This window comes from Melospiza georgiana, chromosome 1 (genome assembly GCF_028018845.1).
Source record: "Melospiza georgiana isolate bMelGeo1 chromosome 1, bMelGeo1.pri, whole genome shotgun sequence".
Taxonomy (NCBI): domain Eukaryota; kingdom Metazoa; phylum Chordata; class Aves; order Passeriformes; family Passerellidae; genus Melospiza; species Melospiza georgiana.
Window position 1 is genome coordinate 47,842,063 of NC_080430.1, and position 26,363 is coordinate 47,868,425.

Sequence of the window (26,363 nt, forward strand, 5' to 3'; positions counted from 1 at the left end):
GTTAAGTGTCTGCTGATCACTTTGTAGTACCAAATTTTGTCTGTGTCTTAATGAATTTAAGCTCAAATGAATCTTGGTGTAAGATTCAGTGGAATGCTTTCAAAACAGCTCTGAAATAAGGTTTCTTTTGATTAATCTTGCAAAAAAAAGCTGATAACCTTCTGAATCTCAACCAAATTATTAATACAGATTGTACTGAGGAGATGGTACAGGGGATACATTCTCAGAATCACAATGAACATACTATTTGTGACTCCATTCATAGCTGATTTTATAATTCAACTTTCTTGCACAAAAGGGTTTATGTTTGTTACTATGGGATGTTAGAAATAGTCTAGGTTATTTTGTACTTTGAAGTAGTTTTTACCATTCATAGAAGCGAGGATGATTTCCTAGCATGGAGGATGAGCAATGAGAAATAAGTGATACGGTTGTTTGGGGAAAATTTGCAAGTGTGAGATTTGAAGTTAACTGTTCTTCAATAGCTCCCTTTGCTCTATTCTGCTAGTAAAGCAGGGTAATTAGAACAAATTCTTGTTTAAGAACATAATCATGTGTGATTATATATGGGCCCAAGTATCTTCTCTGATATATACTTTTGAAAAACTGAAGTTGCCCGTTAACATTTGAGGTGGGAAGATTTTTTTCTGATTTTTAGAAAGTGCTTTTGTGACACAGTAATCCACTTTGACATTGTAGTCCTCAGATTCCTTCATGTAACAAAATAGGTAATGGTCTCACACTCATGTGATTTTTGGGGCTGCTCTGTGCAGGGTGAGGAGCTGGACTTCTAGTGGATTACTTCCAGCTCAGTATATTCTAGGAGTTTCAACTTCTATGATACTCTGAAACGTTGTCATCAGAACAACTGGAGAATGTACTTGTAGAAAACACCCTGTTGATGAACTTGGAAGTAAGCCTCAGGTTGTGGAGTGTGGCTTACTCATCGTGTGTAACAGCACCGTTGGAGTTATGGCGGTTGGATGGAAAATTTGAGATGCAAGAAGCCAATAGGAGCTGGAGCTGAACAACAGAGGCATGCATTCTTGGGAAGTGACATCTCATATGTAACAACTGAAACTCTCTTGCTCAGCTAACAAAACAGAAAGGAATGTGCCTCTATTTGAATAGAACTGTAGGAATACTGTTATAAGACATATTCAACTTTTTGCAAGAAGAGCTGTTAATTTAAATTGCCTTTAGGTTTTTTTTTAATGTGGGTACTATGTGCACTTAGTATCCCTCTCTTTGCATTTTGGAACTAAGGAATGTTGACTTGTGGGCACAACTAGCATGGAACCTGCATTGAAGGCATTCATGCAATTCATATATTTTGGGTTTGGGAATTTTTTTTCCAAATTCCCCCTCTTCTGTGAAAAATAGCAATGCTGAGATTTGTTGTCACAAAAAAACTGTTGAGATTGACATTCTATTTGTCCTGTGTTGCCCTACAATAGAACATTGTTTAAGACTTCAGCCTTAGACAGTTAAAAATGTCAAATGTGTATTTAATTGCTGTGCAACAGGACAGATAATGGCTGGCACAGTTCTCGCAATAATTTATGTGCCACCAAACAACTGCAGTTTATATGCTTCCCTTTAAAGGGCATTAGTTCAATTGCACAATTTCTTGTCTCAACCTTAAAACCTAGATCAAAAGAGTCATTAAGTATCCTTTAGATGTGATCAAACTGAGTGATAATGACTTGCAAATGCTATATTTAAAACAAACAAACCTTTTAAAACTGAATACTGTAAGGAATCACTTTGTCCTAGTGTGGAGCACTTACTAAAACAGCTATTTTATATGGAGTATAATTAGGGTACTCAAATTTCCAATGAGTAGAAAATGAAAAAGAATGTTATATAGCTTAATTGGTATCTCTTTATATGTTTTTCTGTATAGAGATATCTTAATAAACAGGCTATTTACCATAATATAGCTAGGTATAATATCAGTCTAGTCTTAAAATTTAAGCTTGAGGCAAAGAAAGTCACCTTTTGATTTAGAAGGTGTAATAACAATTTTTTTTAATATTGACGGCCACGCTTTTATTTGTTTAACTTTTTTATGGCCTCTTGACAATCGCTTCAATGTTGTTTATTTTGTTAGAGGGCCACTGCCAGTCAGGTGACGTGACCAGATGCTTTAGCAATGTGTCAGAAAACGCTGCTAGCAAGACTTGACAGATCAAGATTGTCATGTGATGATTCAGGATTTAAAAAAACCAAACCTTTCAAATATTTCTGATGACTTTGTGGTCTATAGGAGCCCCTCTTTTTTGATTTTGCCATTGCTCCTGTCTCTTTAGCCTGATTTTCTTTCAGTGCCAAGCTAGTTGGAGGCAATAGTTGATTTAAGGACTGAAATTTGGAACCTACTGCCTACCTATGCTAAACAGAATTCCATCATCTTTTACTCTGAGCTGTTACCAGTTAACACACTGCAATGTCTGGTAACACATGACTTATTGACCACTCAGAAACTCCTTGAAAGAACCCGTGCCAGGCGAGAGAACCTGCAGAGGAAAATGGCAGAGCGGCCGAAGATGGGGGCGAGACCCACAATGCAGACCAAGAGGGCCAGAGAGCCTTTGGCAGAAACTGGTAACCAGGCACCTCTTCCCAGTGACGAAGGTATTTAGTGGCATGTTTAATAAAGATTGTTTTGATACCAGTCTCATCATTTTTTCCAAAGGGAAAGTGAAAACACTGAACATTTATCTTCTACTAAACAGTGATGGATGAAGTTACTTGGCCACTAGGGCTAGTTTGTGTTTAGCTGGACCTGAGAGCAGATGTGCCAAGTCATTAGTAAGCTATTTAGAAATAATTGTGTAATGTAAAGAGAGTGCCTTGTGCTTGGTAGATTTGGGAAGTGCATTTTTTTGGGAAGCATATCAGAGTGTTCATAAATCATAACTTTATTTGTACTGCTGTTATGTGTTGTTGGAAAATATTTTAGATTGTTTGAATACTAATTTGTTTGAATCTCTGACTTATCCAGTAAAACCAGATACAAAGCCATCACCATCAAAAAGGCTCTGCCCTAATGATATGGAGACTCAAGCTCCTAGTTCAGAGAATGTACAGCCAGTTCCTTCAAGTTCCACAAGCCATAACTCTCCTCAGATGACTTCAGAACCACACGAAACTGCTTCTAACAGAGCTCCATTGGTTCAGCCTCTTGAGAATGCAAAACAAAACTCTAAGTCAGAAACTCCTGCAGCCCTTTCAGTCAAAACACGTATGCAGAAGTTGGCAGAGCAGCGGCGCTGCTGGGATAGTGAGGGTATGTTTCACTTGCTAAGCACCATTGGTGTCTCTCAGTGTTTGCATTGATGATTATGTTGGCTAGAAGGAGATAATGTTGTCTGTGGGAAGATTAATGTCTTTTTAAAGAATTCTAAGACAATACTAGGGCAGGCCCAAAATATTGAAGCTGTTATCTACAGCTTAAAATTAAGCTGATTTTTCTCTGCTACTCTCATGCCTTGCTCCTCACAACACTGACATAAAATTAGTAAACTGCTTGATTAAAAATTTTTAATTTGTTTAGTCTCAGTGCCTCTAGGGCTAGTAGTTTGATTCTGTTGATGACAGGAACATCTAATTGTTGATAAACTCAATATACACAATTATATGTATCTCAGTATAATTTATTAGCAAAGTTAATGTGTTTTCTTTTTTCCAGATCCCTCTGAATGTGTTCCTCTGTCTCCTCTCCAGTCAAAAGATCTGTGTGTTTCTCCACCTAAGCAGACATCCAGTGCCCTGGCAAGCGAAACCCCTATTGGGAGGAGAGGCTGTTTAGCTAACCTTGCTGCTACAATTGGTTCCTGGGAAGATGACCTAAGTCATCCATCTGCAAAGCAAAACAATGCACAAGAACAGCCTGGCACTACTTGTTTATCCAAATTGTCCACTACAAGTGGAGCATCTGCTAGAATCAATAGTAGCAGTGTAAAGCAGGAAGCTGCATCCTGTTCTCAAAGGCTTGTTGAGGCTTCTATTAATAAACCAGCAAACTCAAAGAGAGCGGTGAGTGTCTGATTTAGTTGCTGATTAAAAATTGATTCGAGTATTGTATTGGGGCATACAAATGTTAGCACATAACTGTTTAATCTGGATTTAAAGATTTGGTGTGAGCAGTCTTAGTCTATTTACAACTTTTGCTATATTGCAATCCCAGATGCCCTTTTTTTAATAGCAGATCTGAAACAGCTTAAAATTCCTTTTATTGCAACTTAAAGATGAGAGTACTTATATGTTTTGTTGATGGCAATGTACTTGATTGCTGCTCTTGACCATCAGAAGGGGCTTGTTACAGAGATACTGGGTTTCACTCTGTAACTTCATATAGTTGATTGACTGAAATTGTGAATGTTATTGCTGTACGAAGACTCGGTCAGAACGATGAAATAAGTAGGACCAGACATTTATTGATCAATTTATGCAATTTTTCCCATGACAATATCTGCCATGTGCATTCTTGTTTAGGGAAATGTGGGATAGTATTTAAAATAGCTGGCAAGAGCATCAAATGCTGAAACAATTTGAAATACTGGATAAAAAAAGTACTAAAAGCTTAACACTTGTTCTTGGCTTTTTCTGTTGTTGAAGGAACAGGTGTATCAGGTGATGGTATGCTATGCAGAGTGCTTTCATTCTTTTTCCTCTTGAGAGAATAAGAACATAAGTCTCATCTTTTTTTTTTTTCTCCTGTTAAGGATCCAAACAATTCTTTAACGCAATCTTCAAGAGTCACTGCTCCCTGTTCTAAAGAATCTGAAGTCCAGCAACGGCCGGCAGAGAATCCCTGCAGTCCCCGGAAAGCTGAAGAGCGTACACAAACAGCCAAGTCAGCTTTGCCTCAACCAGTTCAGTCCAAAGCAGAGCCAGTCAAAGGAACACATGTGCAACTTGAACCTAAGGGTAAACCCACAACACCAGGTAGGCTGTTTTCTGGCTTCAGTAAATAAATATTCATTCAAATTAGGCCTATGTGTGCTGTGTTGAAAACAACATACTAGTTAAGAATTTAAGGTACCATACCAGATAATACCTATTTCCAGCTGTAAGTTGAATAAAAAGCTGATGAGTTCTGTGATAATTATTTTAAGTTATACAGCTTCTGTATTTTGCATGGGATGTTTTCTTGGATGTGTTTTTAGTAACTCTTAAGAACAAAAGCAGCCTAAAATGTTAATTGAGACTATTCAAAATTTATTTCAGATTGTTTGGTGCTATATGTATCCATTTGATATATGCATATTTAGAAGAAATAGAATCTTGTTGCCACATAGGTGCTCTAACTTTGCAGTATCTTTATTTTCAGTGATAGCATTGATGTCAAAACAAGTGAACATCCTCAGTTTTTAATTCAACCGCTTGTTGTGTCAGAAACCTGGACTCTTGAACTCTTAACCTGGAAGTTTGAACTCTTAAAAATGATGGCCAGAAAGCATGTTTTAGATATGCTGACAGTAATAGATAAGCTCAGTGGAGCAGGGTGGATGCCAAACAACATATCCTCCTCATGCACTAGAATGCTTATTTCTATGAAAGAAATGGGGCTGGTTATAGAGGAAATTTGGAAAAGGCAAGCCAGTTTAAATAACTGATGTATTACATATAGACTGTAGTAAGAGAGAGACATCTACTTGCTTTGATTTACTGTTTTATTAACATCACTGTTATGATTTGCATTTCAGGTTCAGTTTGTATAAAGTATAATGGAGTAAGAGCTGTAAAGGAGGCAGCTTAATTGCTTCACTGGGAACCTTCATCAGGATACAAAATTGCAGTGATTTCTTTAATATTGAGAGTTTCTTTCAAGGCAAAACAATTGTTCTTGTAGGGGGATCTGGAATTAAGCCCTTCCTGGAACGCTTTGGGGAGCGCTGTCAGGAGCGTAGTGCACGCAGCCCTGCTACGAACACTCCAGGGTGCAGAACGCCCACTGTTACCCCAAACACAAGGACAATCCAGGAGAGGCTTCTCAAACAAAATGAAAATTCCTCTACTGCCAGTTTAGCGCTTCAGCTTAAACAGGTATGACTTGTTGCATTCATAACTAGCTTATAAGCCTGGGGAAGGTTATTACTGTTGGTTCCCCTAGCTGAGGAATCTGAAGTGTTGTGACACCTTAGGGCTGTCAGCTTTTCTCCCATTTCCCTTCATTTGTTTAGGAACGTGAACGGGAACTTGCATGCCTTCGTGGCCGATTTGATAGGGGCAATCTGTGGAGTGCGGAGAAAAGTGACAGTTCAAAGAGGAAGCTTCCAGAAGCTAAAATGGTAATGTGTTACCTCATCAATCAAAATATGATACTTTGAATTGCTTTAACATATTCTGAATACAGAGTTAGATGTGAAAAATGTGTATAAGGGATAAAAACCTATGCTTTGGGAGTGCTTGGGCTGGCAAGACCACTTGTCTAGTGACTTGTTTGATTATTACCAAATTATTAGTTTATTTACCTCTTGTAGAATCAACCAAAATAAGTGATACTGCTTTGAGCCAATTGACTTATTTACTTTTTGATGATAAATGTGGGGGGTTTTATGTTCTATAACTGCAAAAGCAAAAGAGCTCCTCATGCAAACATTTAATATTTACTCCTTCAGATAAATATCTTGGATAAATAAATAGGGTATTGGATAGGCAACCTCTTTTTCCTAGCAGATGGTAAAATGTATTTTTTTTCTGGTAGTTTTTTGGTTGCTTTTAACGTTTACCTCCTGAATGCATTCTGGTTTTATTCTTGCCAGGAAAGCCAATCTCAGGCCAGTCCAAAACATCCTCCTAGTTCAGATGCCTCTGCTCTTGGATCTTCAGAAGACACATCAGCAGGTGACAGGCCAGCAAAGTCTCCCAGCGTGGAGTCTTCGGGTGAGAACTGCCATAGTTTGCCTGTGACTAGTGCTGGACAGGAGCACTGCACTTGATATTCATGAGCAGAGAAAGAGGCCAGTAACACTGATGGGTGGAACTGGACCTCTCCTTTGGTTACTGGTTATCTTAAATCTTCTTATATGATAGTAGTATTTGCACTCCTATACCACTTGAAAGGATAGCAAAGCAAGACTGTCTTTTTGTTTTTCAATAGGTATACCTATGTTACAAACTTTAATGGAGGTTAAGGGCAGGGAAGTGAATGAGAATTGTCAGTTACATATTTAGTCTATCCTGTACCTGAGTAACCAAATTTCCACAAGAAGCTAATGGGGGGAAACTCTTCCCTTGTCAGTATCCCTTTGTGATATTAATTCTTATGGTAGGACACCTGAAAAGAATTGTGAGGTGCTCCTGGAATCCTTTCTGGTGCTTACTGAGCGGAAGCATCTTCAACTCTCTGTGAAAAAAGTGTGACCTAACTTAGTTAATGCTCTCGGTAGACTGTTCACTTGAAAGAAGATCTATCAAATGTCCTTCTAGAAAAATTGGGTTTGCATGCAGTGGTTTGTTTAGTGGATTTTTTTGTTTGTCTTTAAAGTTTTCCCTTTTTGCTCATGAGTGTCTGCACTCTGCTATGGTTTCAGCACTGTTTCTTGCAGTGTCAGTTTTCTGATTATAATATAGAAGTCTAGGTGTACAGGTTGTGGAGGGTATTCTAATGGGGGTTTTTTGACATGTGGCTAACTGGAATATTTTATCTGGTGGTCTTTTTGTCAGTAGGACTTCTAAAATTCAATAACTAAAATAGAGGCTAGACATAATACTTCTTTTCTTTATAAACCCCTTAGACACTTCTAAATGTGAAGAGACTGATAAATCCAGTCCTCTGAAGACTGCAGAGTCAAAGAGCCCTGTAAAAGCAATGTCTGTCTCAAAACTTGAACAACTTGATGAGAAACCAGAAGGTTTGTATTGAGTAGACTAATATTGAGGACTTAGCTCTCTATAGCCCCTTGTCTAGGACAGTGTCAATAACCTTCCAGTCTGAACAATGAATTCAAATGAAAACATTTTCTGATTCCCATGTGTTTTGTAATGAGATTTATGTAAAACAAATTAGGAGGCTTCAGTTATCATACATAACCCTTCTCTCTTGACATTCAAGTCTTCAAGGAAGATTAAAAAGCTCATATTCAAGGCTCATTGGAAAAGGACAGAAACAACTGCCCTAGTGTTTGACTTGCGGTTAAGTTTCAGATGTATTTGAACTAAAAGGTTGAAATTTGTCTAAACTGTGCATCTATATATTCACTTTCTGCATTGATTATGCAATATATGTAAAAGTGGTATATTAAAATAGCCATGGAAGGGTGCTTTTAGGTTCTATATGCCCAACTGCAAAAAGTGCTTTTTAATCAAGCTTGCTTGAAAGGCAAAACAAGTTTGCTTCTGTTTAATGACAGTCTTGATGCTACTAATATATTTTAAAATGTCACTCTTCAGATGAAGTATACGAAGGCAAAATGCGTGTGGATGACGAGATGAATAGCTCAAAGGTGATAAATGAGATTTTTGAAATTCTTCAAGAGGATGGTCCAGACATAGAAAAGCTGAAGAAAGAAATGAGCATGAGCCTGGAAGGTGAAAGTGATGAGGATGAGCAGGAAGAGTCACTGAACATTTCATCAATGTCTCTGTTAACCCCTCTAGTGGAATCTGTTGGTTCAGAGGTGAGAATTCAGGCACGGTGGGGAAGGGCTTTTTTATCACACAGAGGTGTCCAATTGGCTTGTGAGCTGTGATATTTTGTAATATTAGGATATGTGTGCAAATAAAGAAGTTTCAAATGGTATTTTGCTAATGAGAGCATAATGAGGCTAAGTTATTTTTCTCTGAAAATAGTGTAGCATATTGGATGCTCTGCTAAACAAGTGGTCTGCTAAACCTGTTACTAGTACTGGACTTGCAGTGGTATAAATGCATACAGTGGAGTGACCACTGATGAAAAATCTTAAGTAATTATGTAACTGCTCTGATTTGGAAGCTAAAGGTGACATCTCATTGAGTTCAATAATCTGTTAGTGTCCTTAAATAAATAAACTTGCTGTATGTCTGTACTTGTAAAATATCATCTGTTAAATAGTATTAAGCAAATTTACTGTTTATAAGTACAACAAATAAAGGAGAAAGAAAACAGATTATTAGTAGTAGTAGTGGTATTATGTGAACAGATAGCTGTAATATGTTTTCTTTTCCTCAGGCCTTTGGTTCTCCTTCTAAGTCAACTGGGGAAGGTAGCAGTATCAGTGATGTCAGTCTGAAGTCTGAGAAGTTCCAAAGGACCAGAGTTCCCAGGGCAGAATCTGGAGACAGTATTGGCTCTGTGTCGGAAGATCGCAATCTTCCTTACAGGTAATAAGCACAACCCAACACCCCTGATTCTGTAAGTGTTCAAGTTAAAACACTGGCTTTTTTAACTCTTCTAATGATGCATACTATTCAAACTACAAATTAAGCTTTTTTTGCAAGATCTCAGCTTTTATCAAAGATTGTGTAGTCTTTCATGCTGCTTAAACTTAAAATCAGCTGTTAAAATGCTTTCTTTAAAGCCATTTAGGCAAGTTAGAAAACTTCAATGTATGATACATGCCTATGTATCTTTTAAGAAGAGCTTTGCACACCTGTGAAACATTTTGTGATGTTTCCTTTTTCAAAAGTGTCGATGCATACAGATCCCAAAGATTTAAGGAAACAGAACGTCCTTCAATAAAGCAAATAATTGTTCGCAAGGAAGATGTGGCTTCCAGACTAGAAATGAGAAGAAATGGCCCATCTGATCAAGTCAACATCAAAAAGAAAATGCAGGTACCTAATATGCTTCTGAAAGTTCTTTTTCTAATCTACTGTTTTCAAATTTAATTGCCCCCATGAATGTCCAGGATGTTAACATACTGCTTAGAACTGCAAATTAAGGTTGTTAGGTTATTTCTATTTTGCATAAGTATCTTATGGTAGGGAATGATGATGATGATGATGCATAATTTCAACAGCTAATGCTTCACTTAAAAGGATCATGTTATAGATTAAGTCTGGAGAGAACAAGCCATTATTTTGATAAGAACACAGAATCAGTGTCTTAGCACTGCCTTTGAATTATGCAGAATTTGTAAAAACCTACTTTCAGTAGGTAATATTCTGATCTTTACTAGTACTTTGTTTGCACTAATCTCCATTGCTGAATTTCTGCTTAGTGCTGCTTCTACTGGTGAAAGGAAGACTAGATGGGATATGGAACATACAATATTGGAGTCTTTCACTCCCCACCATACCTCTGAGATCAAAAAAAACTTGTGCTGCAGTGTTCTTTTGCCAAAGTAACAGTTAACTGTGAGGCTTTTGTAGTTTGCTATTTAAAGGATCTGATTTTCTTTTGAAGCCTAGCCCCCCAAAAAGGCTCATCTAGAGACATTTCCTTGTTTGAATGCAGCACTAGAGCTCTCTTCTTGATTATTGTTTTTATTCTTTGTTTTCTCTAGGAATTGAACAATGAGATCAACAGGCAACAGACAGTGATTTATCAAGCCAGTCAAGCTCTGAACTGCTGTTTTGATGAGGAACATGGAAAAGGGTCACAAGAAGAAGCAGAAGCAGAGAGACTTCTTCTCTTTGCAAGTAGGCTTTTATACTCAGATTCAATTCTTTATAATGAACATTTCGACAAGGTTCATAATTTCTTCGTCATGCTATATTGTGTTACATTGTGGCCATTTATTAATAGTTCTTCTAGAAAAAAGAACAGGGTAATATCTGTTCTGTCTCAGCTCATTTTATAGGCAAGAGGACATTTTTGTATCTGTCTTGACCCTTAAATATTAATCATTTCACAGTGTAATAGAAATATAAGTTGCATTTTACATACTTAAGGCAGAAAAAAATTGTTCAGTACTTTTTCTTCTGTAGAACTGTAATTAATTTATTTGTGCAGCTGAGAAGAGAACTGCTTTATTGGAAGAATTGAATAAACTGAAGAGTGAGGGACCACATAATAAAAGAAATAAAGCTGCTTCTACATCCGCTGAATTTGCTCCCTCCAGGGGATCTGTTTCCATTTCAGAAATGCGTCTACCTCTAAAAGCAGACTTTGTATGTGGTACAGCTCAAAAGCCAGGTAAAACTAGCAAAACAAAAGCTTTATTTCTTTTCTCTTCCTTCCTCATTCTCCCAACATGTATTCCTGGTTCATTCTCCTTGGGCTTTTTTTTTTTTTTTTTGCTTTTTTTTTTTTTTTTGTTCTTCTGCTTTGATGTTCTCAGAAATCTAGGGGTAATGAAAATTTAGCTATTGCATTCAGTTCATCTGCTTCTGACTAACTTTTCAATGTTTCAGTGAAAGCTGATTTGTGGTCAAGCTGGCAGGCTTAAGTAAAATAAATAAGTAATAAGTAAAATAAATAAATAAGATTATCTGCTGACCTGACTGAAAGTTCCTCTCCCCTTTCACACAATATCTGTCACACTGGTTAGTGTAGGTCTGGCCTGAGATGCCCCAGGCAGTAAAGCAGTTGCCATGAATCCTGTGGAGACAATTTTACTAGTAGACACAGCATAAAGAAAATAAAATTGTTTTAAGATAAAGTTTATAAGCAAGTCTCAAATGTAACTAAATATTTTAAGAAGGGTGAAACAGAGATGTGCTGAGACTTGGACTACTCTGGCTAACCAAACCATCTGATGTGTGCTTACAGAAGCAGGAAATTACTACTATGTAATAATACTGAGATCTGGAGCAGAAAACATGGTTGCAACTCCATTAGCAAGTACTGCCAGCTCCCTGAATGGAGATGCTCTTACTTTTACTACTACGTTTACTATGTAAGTATAAAGAAACTCTTGAAGCAGTTTTAACTCTGATGGTGGAGGATGCATAAGAACATTTATAGTCTTAGTTATGAGAATGTCGTATTCTGCAACCAAGTGTGGAGAGATTTTGTGGTATAGCTATTTCCTCCTTCAAAAAATAGCTGGAAGGCACTTCTCTCAAAAGAGCAACCTAGACTTATTCAACCATCCATCAGCTATTTTATCTCTTGCATTTTCTGCTTTTGTTCTTTCCTGGAACACCTGCAGTGACAGATGGATTGCTGTGCCTGAGATGTGTTTTTCTCTTTTGCAGCAACTAACATTTTATATAGCTCTTTGGTTTTGGTATCTGGGAAAATAGTGCTCTTATAACTATAACTTCAACTCTCACATGTCAGCTGAAAAGGCATTGTGAGTTCAAATGACTGTTTGCTAGTAAGTCTTCAAAATAAATAAACTCTGTTTTTGAAGTTCAGCTGTACTGGAATTTTCACTTAAAGCTATTTACTCAAAAAACCCAATCCGTGACAGAGGAGGGTGCAATTTGAGAAATGGTAGATGCACATTATCTGCCTCTTGTCATCTCCTTTGTCATCTCCTCTCCTTTTCTGAGTTCCAAAAAGTATTTTTAAATAGTAGTACACTAAAAGCTCCTTGGAAAGTTATAAGGAGCAAAAGGAGGGAAGAAGTAAAGAGTAATTTTAAAACCCAACAAAACCAACCAAAACAAACGAAAAAAACCCCCAAAACTCCACCACAAACAAAAACAAAAGCCTTTTTGCTTCAGTTAGTTTAACTTGTTTTTTCTTCTTCCCTTTAGGCATGATGTGTCAAATGACTTTGAAATAAATATAGAAGTTTACAGTTGGGTATGTATAGTTCCTGTGAAGAGGAGGTGTAAGGGAGAATGATGTGCTGTACTTTCTCAATACCTTTTTGCCTTACAGGTGCAGAGAAAAGAAGGTACAAGCACTGATAAAAGGAAAAAGACAAATAAATCTAAGGTAAATGAAACCTGAAAATCAGTAATGTAATGTTTCAACAGAAGGTGCTCTAGCAAAACTGACTGATAGTCTTACACAATCTGTTGCTTGCTTTTACTCCCTTTTTGGAACATCTGCCATGACAGATGGATTATGGAGACCTACAGCAATTAGTAGATTGGACCTGCAGCACTTGGTTGAGTCTGAAATGTATTGGTGGGGAAGAAGTTTTACTAGTTCTGCAAAATACTGTGCTTTGCAGACATTTATTTGTTAGGTGTGGGGCCTTCAATAGTGGTTTATTGCCCTTTTTCTCTACTTCAGTTAAACTATGCCAGTCAATACACCCTACCCTGGAGTTTGATTTGTCTTAAAAGTTTTATTGATCAAGTAAAAATTCCTCTTTGTGCCCAGTATTAAGTATAAGCACTAGATGCTTACATTTTAAAGTAAACATTGTTTTAATAAGGGTGTGCATATCAAGTGTTTGTGCTTTTTTCAGTATATATGTAGATATGTAACCCTAAACAAGCCTTTTTTTTTTTTTTTGGTGGTTTGTTTATTTTGGGTTGCTTTTGAGGGTGTGTGTGTGTATTTTTCTTCTTTTCATTCTGATAGAGCACACAGTGAATTAGTGGGTTCAGGTCTGATTTCCTTCTTGACATATCATCTGTCACTTGGTAAAACCAAGAAACTTGAGTGTTTTTTAAAACAGCTGGAATGAGTACTTAAGTCCTGTGGCTGCAAGCAGAAATAGGAAATTTCTTTATTCTTTGATTTGGCACAGTGAAAGCTTCCACCTATTCTCTAATAAAAATTTCAAGTACCAGGGTTCACTTCTCCTGTGCTGTAGTTTAATGGAATTTTTACTTAAAATTGAATGATTTCGTGCTACTGTGGGTAAGTTGCTGAAATGAGGTTATAGGTTTGCCAGTGGCATCCTATATCTGCTTTTTGATAAGCTACTTACACTTGTCTTTCAACCTCAGTAAAAGTACATAACTCCAGTTTGTGTTTAATATACAGTCTCACCTAAACATTGAGATTTTAACTTGAAAATAATGATGTATAACAGCAGTATATTGAACATATCCTTACTTTTATTGTTAACTCTTACCTTTAGTTTAGCAAATGGAACTTTGAAATCCCATTACATAGGTAAAAGCATCTACTAAGATTGGTTTTCTGCTTTAACTTTTCTGCAGTAATTATTTCTTTGCTATGCAGCATTTCTTCCACTGAGATCTATTATGTCCAGTCAAAACCCAAGACTTACTCATAGTAATGAGTACTCAAATTCAAAATTTGAGATAAGCCTTCAGTAGTTTCACTGTCTAGTTCTCATGCTAATGTGCTGGACAAATGCAGTAGCAAAAGCATTTGTCTTCTTGTCTTCTTTTGTAGGTTATTACTCCAAAGAGATTATTAACATCTATTACCTCGGTAAGTATGAACGTAATATTGTAACAAGATCTGACTATGCCCCCTTCCAAAGGGCATGTTCTCACAGATTAAGGCTGTGCCCATAATAGATTCTTTCTGTTGCTTATGTAAGGCTCCATAAATTGTCCAGTTTTCTGCCAGATTTTTCAGTCATCAGCTCAAGAAACAGCTCTGTTACATATGTAATGCTGGAAATACACATTTATTTGGACTTTCTTTTCGATTTTTTTTTTTCTATTTGATTGGGTTTTTGAAAGTATTTCAAATCTAATTTCTTTTTACCTTGGCTTTTTCTCCAGTAGAAACCGTCAGAAGTACTTTTTCACTAAGCTTTTATTTCTCTCTCTTTCTAGAAAAGCAACCTTCTTACTCCAGGTAAGTAAAGTCTAAACATCTTATGCCAATCTACACTTGCTGTCAAAACTACTATATCAATAAATAATACTTGTAACAGATGACAATTTGTGAGTAAGTAAACACTAAATTTCCCAGCCCAGAAACTGGCCCTGTGCTTATTATGCTACCATTATGTTCAACAGAAGATATCTTCACAAAATCAGAACTAACATCTGGTGTCAGATACCCATGGTTTGCATTTTTTTCCTGAAAGTATGAATTCAAACTTTAATTCAAATTTTAAAAGTAGAGAACTAGAGTCTGCTATCAACAAAGTAATACAGAACAATTGGAAAATATGAACAGATCCTGAAATTTGCTTGTGTGTAGTGTTTTTTATAAATATTTATATATAGAAAGCATATATAAACTTGTTTATGTATTTCTGACTCTTGACTGTCGAGAAAAACAGCACCTCTAAGTGTTTTTCTAAGTATATAAAAACATTATACACTTATCTGACCTAAAGTATGTGATACTTGAGCTAGCTTTAGCAGGAATTGCAGCAATAGAAGCTCATGAACTAAATCTGGAATGTGTATCATGCTGCTGCTACTAGTGAAATTCCTGAGCTGCAGTGTGTGTTTCTCATGGTGTAAGTGCAAAGGAAAGGCGTACAAGTTCTGGAAGATGGCACTGTCACTTGAGAAGAGGTTAAGAGATAGAAAAGTCACATTCCTACTGCAGGGTATGTGTGTCTTGTAGTGTGCCCCAGCACACTCTCCATCCCTCCGAGACTTAAAATGCTTTGTTTTCTCCTTTGTGGATGTTTTCAAACCTTGTTTCTGAAAGAAGAGATCTTTTCAGGAGGAATGGCGTGTGTCAAGATTCTCTCTGAATGTGCTGCTGGGCTTGGCTGCACTGCAAAGAGCATTTCTCACGGAGTACTGAGCAGGGCATGCATGCAGTAGTGCAAATAAAGTACTTTTTTTTTAAGCCTTGCAGCATCCTGATTGTGTGTTTTGGTATGACTTTACTTCACTTTAACTTCTCTCCACAGCCATGGCCAGTCCAGGTGGCCCAAATGCCATACGCAGTACGAATTTCATCCTTGTTGGATCCCACAAGTTATCGCTGTCTTCTGTGGGAAATAACAAATTTGCACTAGACAAGGTAATGGAAATTATTGGTTGCTAATCCAAAGGTAATTGCATGCTACTAGAAAAATAAGAGTGTGAGTTTACTTTACAGGTAGAAGCACCATCCTAGAAATGAAACATATATAATGGTGTCTAGATAGGTTATTTATATAGACATTAACAATTTTTGTATAGATTTTACTTACCTATCATATGAATTAAATGTTGTTTTAAGATAAACAGAGACTTTCATTACTCTGCCAGGTGCTCTTTAATTTCTGTAGGTCAGTATAAGATATGGTTGTGCAAAGATAACAAAGGAATTTGATTATGAATTTGCTTTCACTGACAAAAAATTGATGTATGCAGTTGGCATTTCTATATGTGGTCTTCGTGTTGTTGCTCCTAGTCTTGCAGTTATCACTAAAGAAGGCATTAAGTGTGTTTTAATGATAATGAAGCTTTTGATTTTTTCTGCATTTAATTGACCTAAAAAATGCTATTTGAATATATTTAGGAGCATCGGTTTTTCCTTTCATATCCCAATTAAATTTGTAGAAGCAAATTATCTTAAGGGTTTTTTTTAGAACTCTTATTGACTTTTATGCCATCAGTTCTTTGTCTAAACAGAATGTTTATTGGCTTTTGCTATGAGAAGTTTAAAAAATACATTTTTACATTCATTGCAATCTCTAACCTTGTAATATCTAATATCTAAAACCTATTTTAATAGGTGTTTATGCCAGCAGCTATCCTAAGCTAGTTTAAATTAGTTCAAATGTTACTACAGTTTATGGTAGTACTAAATCACAGCTTTAGCTACCCAAGAGCAGCAAAAGAAAAATTTTGGTTTTTTTGGCCAATCAAGTCTTATGGCAATGATATTATTATTGTAATTTCAGCTTCTGATAAGAGATGAGAAAACAAGACCTAATTGTGTTTGTGTATAAGTCTTAAAACAAAATATCTCAATAATCCTATCTTGAATTTTAGAAGTTTTACTTTTTGTAGATAGAAGCAGATTCCTTTACTGAAACAGCTGGCAGGACAATGGTTAAATTGCACTGTTGTTACTGACTATGTGAATTTCAGAAGTAGCAGCTTTGGTTCTTCAGCATAAATGTTCCTCTTAACCAGAACTATATGTAGAAATCTTTGTGTGTAGCTTCCTTATTGGAAACCTCTTGTTCTTGGAGATGATAGAATCAGCTTTTGTATTATATTCAGCAGTTTAGGTTTGGACTTCATTGGTTTGCATTGTATGACAGGACACTGGACTGGACTAGTGAAATATAGCAAAAGCACAATGTTCAAAGAGAATTCTGGGAAAACCATCACTTGGTTAATTTTTTGCAGATGCAGTCTTATAGTTATCTGGAAAAGAGGGGAATTCTTATTCATTATTTATTTGGGGTTTTTTTTTTTTGTTAAATTACTACCTCAGTAAATTACATTACTACCTTTGTTAAATTACTACCAAATTTCAGTTTTGACTTGGCCTGTGGCTGTACAAACAGCTGGTTGCTTCATGTATTTCTGATATGGAACAAACTGATGCCACAGTGGTTTTTTTGAGTGTCATTCCTCTCTTCATGTACTGTTAAAATGCAGGGTATAAAGGACCAAAATATACTCATGTATAACTGTCTCCTTTTTTCTTCTAGACTATAACTTTACACTAATTGCATTGAGCATGTTTCTTTTTTCCCTAGATAAATTTTGAAGGGGAGGAAAAAGAACTGTTGGGATTTATGTTCCAGGACAAGGTTGCTATGATCCTTTAGTTTCTAACTTAAAACAGGAAAATGCTTTCTAGTGCATGTTGCTTATTTCTGTCTGGCTGTTTTTGCAGCTTTTTAAAAAATTCTTCTGAGAAAGTGCTTACAAAGATTTACTAACTAAACACAAGATGTTAGAAGCCTTTAAGACTTGCAGAATTCTACTCCTTGTCTCATAAGCATGCTGCTGGAACTCAGTTATTTAGGTTGCCTACGGTTGCTCCTTAACTAGCATGTTTCTCTTGTCTTCCTAGGTCATTAGAGGAGGTTGTTTCTTGTTTCAGAACAAATTGTTGTGTTTCTTAAAGATTTATAGTCAGGAAATTTGAGCCAGCTTCTTGATGAACTACACAGAATACAGAATCAGCTGCTGTGCTGATAAGAGAATCAGAGAAAAATGCCTGGCAGCCTAAATGTTGGTTTAACTCAACTTGTTGCTGCTGAAGAAAATTAAAATCTCTCAGAACCTAAGTAACCTTGCTTCTTATTCTAACCTTGTTCTGACAAGACATAGCAAGACATTTGGCATTTTAAGCAAAAAGCTTAGTATTTTCAAAGCATGTCAAATAAATGAGGTCCTTATTTGTACACAAATGTGCCTTTAAAATGTTTTTGCTTGGTGTATGTTTTGGCTTTAGAAATTATGTGAATTGATATCCTTAACAGAAATAATTTGTCTTTAACCTATGAACATAGTTTTATCTAGTTAATAGTTTACTCGAGTCCTGCAGAAGAAAGTGTTTTAGATTAATTTTCATATTTCCTCTCAAAATTAAGCAAGTGATACTTTTAGTGCCTATCATCTCCTATTTTTAATCAAAAGTCTCCTAAAAAACCAGTTTTTCAAATGCTTGAGTTCTCTTGAGACCCTTTACAGATAATCTTCTGTGACAGTAAGCTGTGTTCCTATGGCAAATACCTGCATGACCACATCAGGATGCAAGATAGCATAGTCATGGGCTTTAGTTTTCTTTTAATCTAGCTGGATATTTGTCAAACTTCTTTCTTTCCATCACCTTTAACTCTGTAAAAGAGATATACTGTTAACTAGAACTCAATATTTTCTCATTATGTGTACAAGAGGGTGTTTTGAGATCTGCTTCAGTAATTAGTAATGGTGTTGTAGGCTCTGCAAAACTGTGTTGTGTTTGTTATACAACCTCTTTGCTTTGCCTCTCACACAGTTCCTCACTGCTAAACTTCATAAATTGGATTCTTCTCTTCTGATGTAAATCTTAATTGAGATGCAAAACCCATAAACCTGAAGTGGAGAATGGCCAAATATTCTTGAGGCCCTAGTTCAGAAACGGGTTTTACTGTGCTTTATTAGGGTTATATGCCATTATTCCTTGGTGTAGCATGTAGGGTTATAATTGTCTTATCAGTCCTGGATTTCTTTTTTTTTGTTTCGTGGAAGTGTTTCACTATTTTTTGCTTTTCAAGTGGTCATGGAGACTCCTACCTAATGCTTAGAATTTTTCTGTGCTATAATATTCCTGTTGAGTACAGGAGTAAGCCATTAATGCTGTGTTAGTTGAGTAGATCTGACCTGTGAAAATGATTTGATCACCTGTTTGTGCATGTGTGTCTTATGTCTGGGAGGAAGGCTGCATGATGTCTGCAATTCAAAGGTGATCAATTTCTAACCACAACACCTATTTTGGTGCTCTGCAGGACTCACTGAGGCCCACAGATGAGCACTTTTAACTACTGAGGGTTACTCCTGTTCATCTTAACTACTAGCAAAATTTAGTTCCATTTGAATGGTGTTGATTTCATAGTTCTGAAAGCTATTTTGTTACTGTGTACACGTGCCTGTGCCTATTCCCTTGCAAACCGTTCTTTATTTGTATTTGAGTGGCAGCATTGACCTTCCTGGTTTTTCTATTAATACAAAAGATGAGTGTTTCTGAATTTTTTGTCAATTTCTTTTCAAGATTCTTAGCAGTGTTGCTTATTCATATTAGCAATAAAATACGGTTTGTAGAATGCTGTCCAGGTCATCATTTGCTTGTTGAATCAGCTCTTTGACTCAGTGAGGGGGGGAAAAAAAGAAGTGATGTGATTTCATGGAGTAGTCAAGGTAATGAGGCATTATGTTTGGAGGGATTGGGGAAAGCTCAAAGGCAGACCTTTGCATGCTCTTCCTCAAAACTCTTGGCTGTCAAATGGCTCTTTAACTGACCTCTGATACGGTAATGAAGCTTTCTTTTGTTTTTTTTTTTTTTTTTTTCCCAGTGGCAAAAATAGGACTGGGAACCTTTTCTGTTAGAAATTACTTAACACATGTCTTTAACACCTTGAATGCTAGTTGAGAACTGTTTTCATTATTTCTCCCCTTTCTAGGTTTTCTTTTATGTAAAGATTTATCTGAGTAGGCACTACTACATCAGTATCTGCCAAAAATGCTTATGGTATCCAAGTACCATTCCTGTTTAAGCTCACTTTGGTGAGCTTTGATATTTTCCAAACAACTTGGTGTCAAACTGAGGCAGAAGCTTGAAAAGTGTGGACTAGTGCCTTCTGTTGTTTCTAACCATGCTTGAAGAGCCTGTTTTCATAGCTAGAGTGCATGTTTATATATCTATATCCTGATGAGCAAACTAATAAATAATTATTGGAAAGCTTCTAAATGAACTTGAAACCAAAAGTGATTATTACTGTCTTGCTTGAGTCTGACTGACTGCTTCTTTCTGGCTGAAGGTCCTAAGAACAAGACAGTGCTAACATCTTGGTGCAGGTGGCTTGCTTGAACTGGTAAGACTTAGTTGAGAGATGTCAAAATTAAATGATTGTTTTACATTTTGCAGGTTCCCTTTTTGTCTCCTTTGGAAGGTCATATATATCTGAAGTTGAAATGCCAAGTGGACTCTTCAGTGGAGGAGAAAGGGTTTTTGGTAAGGTGTTTACTGTATTCACTTCTAACTCCTGCCTTGGAAATTACAGGTCCTAATAACATAGTATTTTTTTAATGTCTCACCTGTGTTTAAAGCTAAAAACTGGCTTGATTTTTTTTTTTTTTAATCTCTGAACCAGACCACAAATGGTTTTTAGTTTCTCTTCTAAACATGTGTAAGTTAAGGCTACCTTATAAGAGTTTGTGTATCTCTCTTCTAAACATCTGATTATTTATTATTTTGAACTTCAGTTAACCTTCTCTTTCTAAAGTCTTTGGTAGATGAGATTTTAATTTCAATGACAAAAAAATTTTACAGGACTCTTTTTGTGTGTGTTTAATAAACACAAAATATTGGATCTTTTTCCACTGTGTTCACAGCTTTTCTAAGTTACAAAGAAACAACAGTATGTTTTTGGAGAAAAAAATCTTGTTCCAATCTCTCTAAAACTGGACCTAGAAAATGCAGCTGATACTTGGGCCTAGGAGCTGGGACTGTTGAAGTGTCCACAAGATGGCAGTAAATGTGCTATGAAAATGAAACATTAACATTTGCTGTTATTTTGGTGTTTCCAGAAATCACGATTTCTTTAGACTCTTTTCAAATACTGCTTTCTGTCTCCTTTCCCTTTACTTAATTGAAGTTGAACAGATTTCATTAGATGCAAACATTTCACATGCTTATGGTATTTGCTGTCCCATGTTTCTGTGTACTAATTTGAGAAAGTCCATATTTGCTTCTGCTATACAATATGTAAAACCTGAAGAATGATGTACATGCATACTGGATTTGTTCAGAGTAAGGGTTTGGAAACTCCCTACACCACTGAAAATTAGAATCTGAATTGTGAAGAGTGAGAATCACAATACACACTTTAATTGGGAAAAAAGTTCTGTGTAAGTTCAAGAGGTAGCAGGAATAGAAGTCAGATACTAAACTATCCATTCCAGTTCTAAGGAAATGAGGCTTGAAATGGATGAAATCCAGCATCCAATAAAAGAACTGCCAACACAAACATTTAAAAATCAATTTCTAATTTCCTTTGAACTGACTAAACTTTCTTGAGTGGCTTCTTGAATAGCTGCATGCTTTTTAATCCTGATTTTAAGTCAAAAATTACTCAAATATCTAATAGTAATAAATTGTTTTCTGAACACATTTTAGGAACCATTTGTACTGCATATACTAGAAATAACCGTTCTTTACCTTAAAATAATGGGACCCTTGTCACCATCAACATGAAAATCTCGTAATTTTAAACCACAATTATAGGTGCCTTTTAGCAAAAGGCTGCACACCTGAGAATGATAGTGTGAGCTAATTTTCTATACCATTTGGAAAATAAATACACTGTCTGAATAGAACCCTCTCTCAGTATAATTTTTTTTTCCTCCTCTTTCATTTAGTGCTATGACGGGTTGCACTTGCAGAACCATTCTGGTAGAAAAATAGTCAAATACAGACCAAGCTCTAGGTACAAAGTTACCCCATTTAATTTTTTGTTTTTAAGACCATGTTTGAAGATGTCAGTGGATTTGGAGCGTGGCATAGGCGCTGGTGTGTGCTGTCTGGAAATTGTATCTCCTATTGGACATACCCAGATGATGAGAAAAGAAAGGTAATGCTGTCTTGTAAACCTTAAGTCTACAGTTCTGTAGTGCCCTACACAAATAGTTGTTCATTGTTAAGGACAGTTATGTTTAGGCTTTAGACTGGTGGGATTCAAGTTCCTAAAGCTTCCTTGGGGAACCTTGGGGAATGGAGGAGACTTTTCTTCATAAAGCTGACCTAAATCATGGCAAACTTAGAAACTGACTTCCCTGTCTAGTAGGAAAGGGGGGAAAGTGATGGGAGATCCATATTTTATTTCCCCTTTAGTCTTAAGGCTTTCCATTGTGCTCATCAAATCACTAATTATTGAGTTGAAATTGATTGGACTTGTACAGCTTAATAAGCAGACTGTATCTAGTTGCCTAAAGTTATAGACAAAATGATAACTAACACTTAATATGGTAAAAAATTAGAGTGGCCAACCTTGTATATAGCAGAACTATCTCATTTGACTACCTTATTTGAAGTCCTTGTCTTCTTGCAGCTCCACATTGTAGCTGGAACTGGTGCTTCTTAAATGGTTCTCACAGAAAACTAAGTTCTTGTTGGGCTAATGAGACAAATCAGAGGTTCATCTGTCACTGAGGTGAACCTTCTTGTCTCCTTAGTGTGTTCCTGCAGTGCACTAAATTGTTTCCAGGTTCTTTTAAAGACTGCTTTCCAACAGGGTTTTTCTGATTCACTGAAGTTATTTACCATTAAACACTTTCTTGTTTAGTGGCAGAACATTTTCTTTCCCAAACTCCGTGGCAAACTCTGGTCCTTTTGGGACTTCTATGCCAATCCAGATGCCTGAGTTTAGTTTCTTCCCTGCTAACAGAGGAACACCATATGCTGATAGTTGACATTGCCAAAATATATCAATGTACTTTATTCCCTTGCCAGGAGAGAGGGAAATATCTTTGCCTACTGTAAGACAAGATAGTAAAAAAAAAAAAAAGTTAAGCAAGAAGAAGGTTCCTATTTTGCTTTTGTCTGCAAGCAAGAAGCTTTGGTTTGTTTTGCAGATTGTTCTGGAAACTTTTCTAGACTTGTTTCACTATTTTTCAGAGAGAGAGAGTCAACTGTATTTTGGTGATCTACAAAAATATTAAACTTACTAAATGCATCCCCTTGCCCCCACTATATCTGTTCCATTGTGCAGAGATAGATGTCACCCAGAAATATCAGTATTAGTCCATGATTACATTAAATCATGGGATTTTTTTCAAATAAATTTCTTACAGCTGCACATATATCACCTTTTTGTATGGAGTAACTCACTGAGAGAAGGTGTGTTCACTTAACATGTTGTTCAGAATTACTCTTGATTGCAGTGCTCTTGACTGGTGAACTGATTTCACTTTCAGCATCCTTTGGGCCGGATAAACTTGGCTAACTGCACAAATCATCAGATTGAACCTGCCAACAGGGAGTTCTGTGCTCGTCCCAACACTTTTGAACTAATAACTGTCCGACCTCAGAGAGAAGATGACCGAGAGACCCTTGTCAGCCAATGCAGAGACACACTCTGTGTTACAAAGTGAGTGCGTAAAATCATGGAGGTTGTGGGAGGGTATTTTACCTCATGTGATAGTTGTTGTAACGTAGGAGCTTGACAACTTCGTCATAATGATGCAAAGGTCATTTAAATGCTGAGGTTTTGGGTGGCACTTGAACTGTTTTGTTCACTTTTAATCTTAACTGCTTTCTAGAAGTGGAAATGCCAGGTGACTTGGTAGCAGGATGGTGGAATGTTTGACTTAATTTTTAACCCTACTATTTCTTGTGGGCTTCTGTGGTTGATCAGCTTGACTTTTGTCCCAATAACTAATTGGAGGTGGAGAATAATCCATAGGGTTCCTTGCCTTCTAGGAACTGGCTGTCTGCTGACACTAAAGAAGAGCGTAACCTTTGGATGCAAAAGCTCAACCAAGTCCTCATTGACCTTCGCATGTGGCAGCCTGATGCCTGCTACAAACCTTCTGGAAAGCTTTAAACTTGGGAAGGGAACTACACAAGAAAAGAATTTAAATGAAAATGTTGGAAGTCCTCTGGGTCACTTATGCTTTAAGTTTGAGAGAGTATTTAACATTATACAGGACTATGTTATGCAGTATTTTTATTTCACTTAAAAAATTTTAAAACCTTCTTAGTTCCTAGTTTTGAGTATGGTAGGAAGCAATTACCTGTTTCTAAATGTGCTAAATATTTATATAACTCCTTTTTTGGAAGTCTTCTAGCTAGGTGCATTCTCTTTTTCAAACAACTAAATTATTGCAGGAAATCACACTTCAGGGCAGTAAGGGGGGCACTAGCTAGTGAAAGACAAGCTTTCCAAATAACTCAGCTCCCTGAAAGAAGCAACAGTTCAAAATACTCTTAACAAGAATGCTGCTGAAGCACAATATCTAATGTTGTAGCATTTGTTGGGGTTCTTTTGTAATGATCAGGCATAGAAATAACTAGTTAATTTTATTCTACAACATGCAGTATAGATAATTCTGCTTGTCCAGCGTCCTTGTGGTCAGAACAAAACATGCACAACATATTCATACTACTTTTGCAATTTCCTATACAGACTAGTGTGGATAAGTGCATGGTGTGTACACTATGTGATTTGCAGGTGTGGAATTAAGTATGCAGTATATTGCACTTTGATAGAAATGGAAGGTCTTGAATATTTTTGTTAGGAATGTTATATAAAAAATAATCAGACAGAAAAATTTAGGTTTATGGTTGTATACATCAATATTTCCTGGGACTTGTGGTTTTCACAAGCAAGAGTTCTCCATTTGAGAACCAGGAATAGGTTAATAGGTAGTAAAAGTGCCCTTTTTTTTGTTTTGTTGAATGATAAGACTTTACAAAGCTGCTGTGTACCAACTAATACTCCTCTGGCTGAAAAAATGGGTCTTCCTCCCCTTGATATATGTGTCCACAAAGCATATAAAAGCAGTACTTCAGACTCATCATGAAAATGGCAACATTTCTCAGTTAAAACTTGCAGGTTTTGTGGCTTTTCACTGAGCGTATTGAAATTCCAGCTCATTACTTCACTAGGAATGCAGTAGTGGAAAATTTAAGATTGCTATTGCTGTTATATATTCACACTTGAAACACTAAATTCTGTTACCTTATACTGTTTTCATCCTGCCCCTTTTGTACGTGCTTTTAAATCTCCTTTTCTGATGTCTTTAAATATTTCCAAACTATGTATTGAGATTTATTTTATTCGTTTAAAATAAAAAGTAAAAACCCTCCCTGCTTTTTTCATAATGTCATCTATGCAATTTGAGATACTAATTTGTAGGCTGAAGAAAAGCTGGACTCCACAGAGTGTTTAAGGAAGGATTCTATTCTGTACATGTATCCCAGAATTCCACTTGATAATGTGAAGCCTTGGACACAGCTAGCTGAATTTTGTAGTGAGAAGCCAGATTGTCCTTGTGCAGCAGCTCATCAAATATGGAGAGAAAAGACTTTTTTTTTGTGACAGAGATATGGCAGCAGAATAACACAACATGGACAGTGCAAAAGCAAATTTCAGCAGTGGATGTGTTAAACTCCCAAGGGAGTGTTAAAAACCATTAATTTTTGAAGTATGAAATAAGTCCACAGAAAGGTGTTAAGAACAGAACTGGATGACATTCAAGGGAACATTTTTATTTAGGCCAATTGGACTATTATCCCTTGTAGAAATCAATCTGTGTTTGTTCATTGCCCAAGAAGCAGTTCTCCTCATAAAGGAAAAGGTATGAAGTGCTAGAGGTGGTAAGTTAGAGAAGCTGACCTGTGTGGTGACTTCTGGGCACATGAGTGGTGAGCCCATGGGCTCCTGCAGCCAGCAGAAACATGGGATGCAAGCTTAGCAGGAAGCCTGTGCTTGTGGATTTCCTGGCTGGCACTGCTGGGTGCTGCCTCCTCCCCTCCCATGTTCCTTTGCACTTTTAAGGCTTTGTGGTGAAAGTTTGCAATAATGCTTATGTAGTTTTTCCATAATTGGAGCAGATTCTTTATGAAGAGGCCAGAATGTGTGAATTCAAATAGCTTCAGGTAGGTTTAGATGTTCTGCACCTCAAAAATAAGTTCCTGCTGTCTGATTTCAAGCAAAGCTTTGTGAAAACCATTTGCAGAGTAATGTCAAGAGAACCTTTCTGTGTGCTGGACCCAGCCAGCGACATAATCCCTTCTGTATTCATTCACATGCTGTGACTCTCCCCAAAAAAATATCTTGACAGACCATTTCTTCTAGAACTTCATCCTGCTAATAAACTTTGGATTGCATGGAATTAAAATAAGCTTTCCAACAAAAACTTTGTTTTCCCATTTCTGTTTTCCCTGTGCATTTTTCACCTTGAACCAGCCTAAGCACCAGGAGACAGTTAACCTAATGGAATAGACTAGAATTCATAGTTTGTCGCTGCTTTAGCATAAG

General features: G+C 36.6%; 1 protein-coding gene across 1 annotated transcript; it reads left to right on the forward strand.

Annotated features, from left to right (window-relative positions):
• The first annotated feature begins 2,549 nt into the window (after window positions 1-2,549).
• On the forward strand, window positions 2,550-25,408 carry ANLN (anillin, actin binding protein). Its single transcript, XM_058021005.1, has 23 exons — window positions 2,550-2,637; window positions 3,008-3,292; window positions 3,695-4,041; window positions 4,731-4,953; window positions 5,861-6,054; window positions 6,192-6,299; window positions 6,774-6,894; window positions 7,749-7,865; window positions 8,404-8,630; window positions 9,161-9,312; window positions 9,618-9,765; window positions 10,437-10,572; window positions 10,886-11,068; window positions 11,645-11,771; window positions 12,580-12,628; window positions 12,707-12,763; window positions 14,147-14,185; window positions 14,539-14,560; window positions 15,582-15,694; window positions 20,249-20,335; window positions 21,846-21,953; window positions 23,296-23,468; window positions 23,801-25,408. The coding sequence occupies exons 1-23, from the start codon at window positions 2,550-2,552 to the stop codon at window positions 23,922-23,924; spliced, it is 3,228 nt and encodes a 1,075-aa protein (XP_057876988.1). The 3' UTR covers window positions 23,925-25,408.
• The last annotated feature ends 955 nt before the right edge of the window (window positions 25,409-26,363 follow it).

Coding starts and splice junctions, on each gene's coding strand:
- ANLN (XM_058021005.1), top strand. CDS start 2,550: ATGGGGGCGAGACCCACAATGCAGACCAAGAGGGCCAGAGAGCCTTTG. Junction 6,055..6,191: donor TAGCGCTTCAGCTTAAACAG/GTATGACTTGTT, acceptor TCATTTGTTTAG/GAACGTGAACGGGAACTTGC. Junction 14,186..14,538: donor TATTAACATCTATTACCTCG/GTAAGTATGAAC, acceptor CTCTCTTTCTAG/AAAAGCAACCTTCTTACTCC.